The sequence below is a fragment of the Stigmatopora nigra genome, unplaced genomic scaffold (assembly GCF_051989575.1).
Source record: "Stigmatopora nigra isolate UIUO_SnigA unplaced genomic scaffold, RoL_Snig_1.1 HiC_scaffold_26, whole genome shotgun sequence".
Lineage (NCBI taxonomy): Eukaryota > Metazoa > Chordata > Actinopteri > Syngnathiformes > Syngnathidae > Stigmatopora > Stigmatopora nigra.
Genome location: NW_027551605.1, coordinates 1,824,928 through 1,833,714, shown reverse-complemented (window position 1 = coordinate 1,833,714; position 8,787 = coordinate 1,824,928). Strand labels below are relative to the sequence as shown.

Sequence of the window (8,787 nt, the reverse complement as noted above, 5' to 3'; positions counted from 1 at the left end):
ATTCTGATAACCATTCAATGATTTTCATACCGCATCCAAGCAGTCAGCATTGTAGTCACAAAGTTTCCATCCCAAATCAAGACGGGGAAATGAATGAGCCAGTCATCTAGCTTCAAGGGTCCAGACCAATAATTACCCGCTTTACGATCAGACGGATTACGCATTCTAGCGTGTACACTGCTTACTCACAGCATTTGTCCTTGAACGCATGGAAATGTGCGTGAAAGCGTGCAGGTGCAGATCTTGCATGTTTTTCTACACTTCTGCATTTGCAAATTTCTCGAGCGCTATGCAGTGTTCTCGTTACCTCTGCGTCCTGCGTCTGATACGCACAGCTTTTCTTCCAGACGCACAATTTCAAGTAATGTGCTTTTTTCGGACGCAAAGAAATTTTTATCAAAAAAAAAACCAAAACACATATATCCGATAGCAAACCAATTTATTCCACATAATCTTTGCGAAATAATTCTCGCGAGACTAGCAGACACTAGCAGACGAAGGAGAGAAAGCGATAGCAAGAGTTTCGTAATAGTGTAAGAAAGATAAAAAATGTTTCAGAAAAAGCAAAACAGTCTGGATAGTTATTTCGCAGTTAAAAATACAACTAGTAAGAAAAGACCTGCAGAAGATTCGATCGATGATCATGAAGCAAAACGGGGGAAGCAAGGAAAAATACGCACATTTCAAAAGACTTTTGGCTGCAAAGAGAGGAGGATCTACGAGCTGAAAGACTAGTACAATGATAAATAAACCCTAACCCTAAACCATATAATAAATAAATTAAATCTGAATGTTTATATATCGTTGTTTATGTTTTATTTGCATCCGTAGTATGTTGGGACTCGTGACAAGTTTCCTGGGACGCACAGTTTTCAGACAAGCGAATCCCTGGGACTCGCAGTGTGCCAATTGTAAAATTATCACTGGCTATGGTGAATAGCTGAGTAAAATAATTGCAAATTATTTTGTATCAGTGACCAATAATACAGCATAAATATATATTTATATTGCAAATGCTCAATACAAAATAGATTTCTGGAAATATGTTGCAATAATTTTCTACCAATTAATTATTGTTGACCCCTGCATTCACCCTGTTCCAATTGCACAAGGGAGAAGGTATTAGTCCTGCTGATTGGTTGATGACCTTATACGACTCTGACCATAGCTATCCAAGAATGACCACGTACGAGTCTTCTAAAATCTTCATGTTTTGGAGATTAAGCTGCGAGAAACATTAACCCTTCTTGATGCAGCACATGTGGATGTGCCATTCCAGAGAAGTTGGACTATCTTTGCAACCTTTGTAGGCTTCAAGAATCGCCTCATACTGCTAGTAGCGATAATTACTCAAGACAAAACCAGCATGAGAGGAAAAACGGCCAAAAAAGATAAAGAGAGAGAAACTTCAAATGACCTCTACATGCAAAACGAAATAAATAGAACAGACTGGAAACTGTAAAATTGTCATATTAATTCAAATTCAAGTTTATATTGACTTAGACAACACAAATTTGTAGATGTACATTTTTTTTACATAATGCATTTTGTTGTTCAGTGTACATCCCTATGAAGCCTTCAATTGTTTCGCCTTTTCAACCTGCGGTGGGATAATCTGAATTTTAAATGGGATAAAAAACTCTAAAAAAAAGTTTGTTTCCTTCAAATTCAGAGAATATTCTTCAGAAATCTTCATTGATGTCCATGTTTGAGGCTGGCTCTGATGTCTGCTGAGAGCTTTGAGGGCATCTGTGATTGTCAGTTTGCCATAAGGAATGTGTTTCAGATTTGAAAATGCCTCCGAGTTGCCTGGAACAATTAACTTCATTTGAGGAGTCTTTCCACCTTCTTCGGAAAACACTTCCTTTAGGTCCTTCAGTGGCTGTAAAGACAAAAAAATATGACAAATAATTGAAATAGGTTGAAAAGTCTCATTTTAGAGTGTCCAATCAGCCTACTATGCATGTTTTTGGAATGTTGGTGGAAAATGGAAAACCCGAAGGAAACCCACGCAGGCCTGGGAGGAACATGCAAACCCCACACAGGTGGATTGGCCTGGACTTGAAACCAGGACCCGAGAGATGTGAGGCTGACGCGCTATACACTCGCACTACCGGGCCGCCCTGGTTGAAAAGTAAATCTACCAAATACAGTGTTCCCTCGGTTATCGCGGTTAATGGGGACCGGGACCCCCCGCAATAGCTGGATTTCCGCAAAGTAGGCGTGCCCCTTCAAAAATGCTTAAAGAAACGTATAACACGTGCAGAAAAGCACCACCAAGCAAAAATATCATAGTCCGGATGGAGGATCTTCTGCAGTTTTTTTGCACGTCAGAAACATCGTTATTGGGAGTTGTGAACATTGTTTTTTTTTTAGCCTGTAAACAGCCATGACGTCATCAATGCGATTCCTGAACTCTCAACATGTTATTGACCATTTCTTTGGCCTTTGTTTGATGCAATTACTAATTCTTATTGAATATTTTGTTTCCACTTCTTGTAAAATGATGTAATTTATAATTTTAACCTAATATCTTTAAATTTTTTATATATATTTTTTCCTGAAAAAAATCCGCGAAGCTCTGAGTCCGCGATAGCTGAACCGCGAAGTAGCGGGAGAACACTGTACTGCATGCATTTACCAACACACAAGCAACGTTCCCTCTGAGTACGTGAATGAAAGTGGAGATTGCTCTGGGCGGCTGGCTTCCCCCCCAAAACATGTTTAACGGTGTTACACTGAAGGGATGTTTACATGGCAATGGTAACCGGGAGAAAGTCCAAAAACCTTTACAGAGAGCCCTATTGTCTACATGGCGACTGTGTCTTGGTGGACTAAAAAGGCAGAAATTTGGCTTCGCTGTAACTTTGGTTTGGCTGAAATACTCTCGATTTACATTACCACAAAAATGTTATTTGATAAAACAGACGCCTGTTCAGGGGGCTTCATATAATATTCTACTGGTGGATTGAAGTATAGTCATACCTTGAGATACCAGCTTAATGCATTCCGGGACTGAGCTCGTATGTCAAATCAAGGTTTCCCATAGAAATTAACTAAATACAAATTCATTTGTCCCCACCCCCAGAAAAAAACACCAAAAACAGGATATTACAATCGAAAAAAAATTTTATTGGTTGTAATTCACCATCTACTTACAGTATCAAACAACTATATGTTTTGATGTTTAATAATATAATGAGGCATTATTCAATACAACGGGGAGTTCGCTGATGAGAGATAGACTTGACGGGTGCGCTCATAACGTAACAAACTTTAAATTTAACTTAAATGAACTTAGATTCCTATACACTTTAAAAGTTTTAATCTTACATTACACTAAATTTAAACCTTGTGATATAGCCAAAGGAAAGAGATTAATGTATTCCACCACGGCTTTCAAGACCAACTTCCTGCTTCTCCATATGTATTGGCAAGCCAGTTCAGTCACACTGTTTTTCGATTATTTCGTGCTTAATATCAATTGTCAACATACACCACCTCTTTGCAGAACCCTTCATTGCACTGGCTTGCTTTGGATCCATTGTTTCCCTAAATTCTGCACTGACAATAAAAAAAAAACTGAAAAAAATGCAACGCTCTGCTCAGTGCTTGTAAAGATATTGGCACAAGGGAGATAAGGCGAGAAAGACCAATTTTATCTCGTATCTCAAGGTAAATATTTTCCCGGAATTATTCATATCTCAAATTCCTCGTATGTCGGGGCACTCGTATGGGGAAGTATTAATGTTTGCATTTTTCCATTGAGCAAATTTATGTCATTTTTAAATTATAACAATGGTCAAACTATATGATGGGTTCTTTGACAATAGAGCACTTTAGAGGAATTAAAAGCGCTAAGAGCAGACATAAGTCAACTGCTTCGGCACTCACCTGGAATGTTTTAAATGGATTTACCATCATGCTTGAAATACGCGAACGGGCTTTATTTATTTATTTTCACGTGCGCTCATTTGATGACGAGAACACGACAGCTGTTTCCCCAGCGACAGTAAACATTTTGTGGCAAACTCAGCGGGTATAATAGCAGGAGGATGCTTTTAATCAATAGCAGTTATGATAGAGTAGCAATGTGTACTACAATTTATGTTAGCGTATTAGCTGAAACTAACTTTCACTCGCTACTATGCACAGCGTATATCAAATGCAAAGTCACCCTCGGATTGGCCTCGTTACATATTAATGCTACAGCTACTGACCTCAACGGTCCCTCCTTCTGTATCTTTCGACTCCACGTACACGGACTTCAAATTCAGCAATAGGTGGTTGTTTCTTTGGTCAGCACCAGTAATATCTTCCCCTGGAAATGACACCATGTTCATGTTAAAAAAGGGGCGAAGTTTTCAGAATTTCCCTAATGATGCATAGCAAGGGCAATAAGATACCCATCGGCTTACCTGCATGATGACAAGTGGGATTCGGAGCATTTAACTTGTGCTTCGGTGCAGACCGAGGCTTTTCTTTAGCGATTTCTCGTTGAATCCTGCTTTCTATGTTGAAATTTTTAAACATTCGTACGACCCGAGCACCCATGTTACTCAACCAGACTGTTTACCGATTCTTCTGTCTTCACCACTGTGCGTATCAAAACTGCCACCTAGCGGATTGGAGACACGGTGCAGCCTCCTTTTACTTGCTCTGAAGAGAATCGATCGGTAAACAGATGTATATATGATCAGATTGTTGCGCACTAGAGTCGAAAAACGTCAGTTAACCGGCACACCTATAGACATATTTTGAATCTTGGGAAAGAGCAATTGTAAAAATAAAATCACAGCATGTTATTTGGTAATATAATGTGTTTTGATTGATTTATTTGACAAGGGACAGCATTTTAATTAACATATTTATACTAATGTTAATGAACATACATTTGTAAATATTGTACCTGTGGGCTATTTTCCATCTTTATTCCCTAGTGTGGGTACAAGATAAACAATGAAATACACTAGACCAGCGTTTCCCAACCCTTTTTGAGCGGCAGCACACTTTTTGCATTGAGAAAAACTCAAGGGACACCACCATCTGAAAATCTTTTCATTAAAACTATCCCGCCTATAATAACAATAGTCATTCTCCTCAAAGTTGTATCAGCAGGAATCACATAAATCTCCAAAATTATTCCAAAATGTAATTGTTTCACACTGAATAAATGTCACCAAACTTCTGGTTCGAGTGATACAAAAATAAGTAATGAAATGTTTTGATCGCATAATTTTATGACTTTTCTCCAAATATTACTTAAATCTTCTAATTCGTATAACGAAAAAAAATGTGCTCACACAGACTTTACATCGGCAGAAGTTGATGCCCGAAAAACCAAACGACTTCTGGTTCATTTTACAGAAAAATTAGGAACAAAAAAACTTTCAATATTTGAATCTTGTAATGGTATAATCTCTAACTTAACATTCATCATATTTTGATTTTAACCTTGTAATAGTTCAATTTCAATCTTGTTATATTCATATAATTTTTTTTATCTTAATTTTACATTGTATGACTTCCTACAATTTCCCGCAGCACACCTGACCATTGGTCACGGTACACCAGTGTGTCGCGATACAGTGATTGGAAAAAAGTGGGTAGTGGTCTTTGTTTCAACCGATCCAGTGTCAACAGTTTAACCAATGAGAAGTCTTCTAAAATAAGAAGCACCTGGCTGCAATCAATTGATTCTGTTCGGTTTGGATTGGATAACTTTATTCATCCCGTATCCGGGGAAATTTCGAGGGTGAGAATGTAGATAAAGGAAAGCCATGCTTATAAGTTAGACAGTACAGTCACAAATGCCCCATAACAACAAAGCAAAAGCACAAATTACAAAGCAAAGCAAAGTGAATGGGATCATTAAGAATCACCAAATAAAACCATTAAGACAGAAAAGCAGCAAAAACACTAAATGAGCAAGAGTGAATGAAAACCTGCACCCCCTGCGGCCCTTTGAGGAAGGGTTTTAGACTGCTGCATTAGATGTCAGGAGTGGCTTGATTGCCCCTCCTGGCATGATGTCACGATTATTTTCAGCTGTGGCTAATTACGTGATTAGGTTTTTTTATGCTATTTAAGGATTATGGTTTTCTGTGAACGCTGTCGGATCGTCTGGTTTCATTCCCTGTGTTCCACGTAGTCATGCCGTTCACATTGACGCCATGCCACATGTTTCTTTTCGTTTGTAATAAGTGATCAAGCTCAGTTGTTTGTTATGTTACCCCGTTTATTAAATCAAGCAACAAGAGCAACATATCTGCCTCCCCTTTTCCATTTGCTTCGGCGACTCTGCACCTGGGTACACTTTACCCCCCGATCGCGTCGCACTACGCGACGCGATCGTAACACTAGACATACAAACACACCCACACCCATTTGATCGCAATTTTGTTCGTCTAACAGCCAGGGTTTAAGATGATTGGCGAAGAGGTTCAGAGATGGAAGTTCACCTATGTTAATTGGTAGTGAGTTCCTGGTATGTGCGGCGTGGAGAGAAAAGTTACTTTGGCTGAAAGCACTCTTTTTGAAGGGTACTACACAGTCACTTCTAGGGGCAAGCTCTTAATGTATTGAGATTTTTTTGTATACAAAATCTTGCAGTGGAGGAGGTGCTTTGTGTTAGTAGCAGACGAAAACAAACTTCGTCGACTGCTACGTGCTTTAATCATGATATGCAAAAGTGCATCAGTAAGCAGTGTACTGTATTTACTCACATATAAGCCACTTTTGTCGGACAAAAAATTATGACTGAATCGAGGGTACGGCTTATATGCGCATTAAAACACGACATGCACGAAACCGCAAGTTGATGACGCCATGACACATTGACATCATGACGCAATGGCACCGTGATGTCATGACGCAAGACAATGCGGCCGATATGGTCATTTATTTCAAAATAGAGAAAGGATAAACAGATGAAACGCTGAACAAAAAAGTAAAAAAGAAAATGTACGTATCTTGTATAAAATGTGAAAAACTCAAGTTCCTGTCACTGGCATGGACATCTTACCTGGGGTACTGCCGTCTAAACTTAGTTAAACGTGCTCTGACTGGCCAGACACGAGATATTTTGTCATTACACAAGAGGCTGGAGTAAGAAAACCACCTGGCAGCATGGATCATCAACTTTCTCACTGACTGACCACAATATGAGACTTCAGGAATATACGTCTGATGTAGTATCTCACAGCACGGGGGCCCCACTCTCCCCACTCCTCGTCTCCCTCTACATATCAGACTTCAAACACAATACAGACACCTGCCACCTCCAAAAGTTCTCTGATGACACCGGTATTGTTGGACGAGTGATTGACGGGAACAACCTAAAGTACAGGGGAGTCATCACAGCCTTTGCTGACTGGTGTAGGCAAAACCACTTCTAAATCAATGCCAGTAAGACAAAGAAAATGGTGATCGACTTTCGGAGGAGTCATCAACAGACCACTCAGGTGAAATTCCAGGGTACAGACATTGAAATCGTGGGGAATTTAAAGTACCTGGGTGTTCACCTCAACAACAAACTAGAATGGTGCACAACATAGATGCCCTGTACAAGAGGGGCCAGAGCCGCCTCTACCTGCTGAGGAGACTATGGGCCTTTGGAGTGTGCAGGACACTGATGAGGACAGGGGGCGGTTTATACGTGAGAAAATTGTAAAATTCAACAATTTTAAGGGTACGGCTTATACACGCGGGCTGCTTATATGCGAGTAAATACAGTACTTAGACAGTCAAGCTGTCAGCGTCAAACAGCGACATCATCAGAATCTTGAATTTACTGCACAAAAAGCACACCGAGTGACTGGAGAACATTTTAGACTTTTAAGTGCGCCCTATGTGCCGCGTTGAATATGTAGTTTAATATCACTTAATAAGGTGAATCGCAATCATTAATAAGGAGAGCTAGCTATTGGACGAGGTTGACGGGTATGATTTCGGCTTCCTTTGCAGTATTGAACCTTAGACACACATGCAGAACAGACTATCTTAAAAGCATACATTAATGGGCGATCTGGAGGGTACAGTGGTTAGTGCATCAGCCTTACAATTCTGAGGTCCAGGGTTCGATTCCAGGTCGGTCCTCAATGTGCAGAGTGGCATGTTCTCCCAGGGCTGGTGTGGGTTTTCTCCAGTTTGGCACATTAAGTTTCCAAATACACTCAAAAAAATTTTGGGATCTAAGCACGAAAACACGAAGAAAGGTTTCTTTTAGTCCGAATTGAGTTTAATCTAATTTGTCACTTGAGTCGGCTTGGGGTCGATTATCTGGCGGATAAGGTGTGTAACATAGTTTAATCTTCAGTTCACTTCTTTCTGACACCAGTTCTAGAACATCTCCCTCCCCTCGCACATATTTCTATGGACATGGCCATGTTACACATCTATTTTTATTTTTTGTAGCCTTCCCTATACAATTCACTCTATAATTGAAATGCTTCATAACAGCACCTAGCGTTCTTACATCAACAAATATTCAATAACTCGAGAAAATAAATCGATATTCCCGTATAAACATTGATTGTGCTTGATAAAAATCTTTCTTAAATATAGTTTTTCTTTTTTTCTCCATTTCTGAATGCTTCTCGTCACAAAAGATCATGGACTGGCAATGTAGGGCAATTCAAATACTTCTAACCAAACTGTTGAAAAAAATAATAATGGGTAAACTAACAATACATTGCTTTGTTCTTTTTTTTAAATTCATGGTCAGTATACAAATCTTTTCTTGTTGTACTGAGCAAAATAATGCTGTGGCGAGGAGCCGATGATTTT

At 39.4% G+C, this 8,787-nt stretch overlaps 1 protein-coding gene across 1 annotated transcript; it reads right to left on the bottom strand.

Moving 5' to 3' along the window:
* Window positions 1-1,472: 1,472 nt before the first annotated feature.
* Window positions 1,473-4,639, bottom strand: ndufaf4 (NADH:ubiquinone oxidoreductase complex assembly factor 4). The gene is made up of 3 exons (XM_077711477.1): window positions 4,419-4,639; window positions 4,221-4,321; window positions 1,473-1,882 (listed from the first exon to the last, which is right to left on the bottom strand). The coding sequence occupies exons 1-3, from the start codon at window positions 4,552-4,554 to the stop codon at window positions 1,568-1,570; spliced, it is 552 nt and encodes a 183-aa protein (XP_077567603.1). The 5' UTR covers window positions 4,555-4,639; the 3' UTR covers window positions 1,473-1,567.
* Window positions 4,640-8,787: the final 4,148 nt, after the last annotated feature.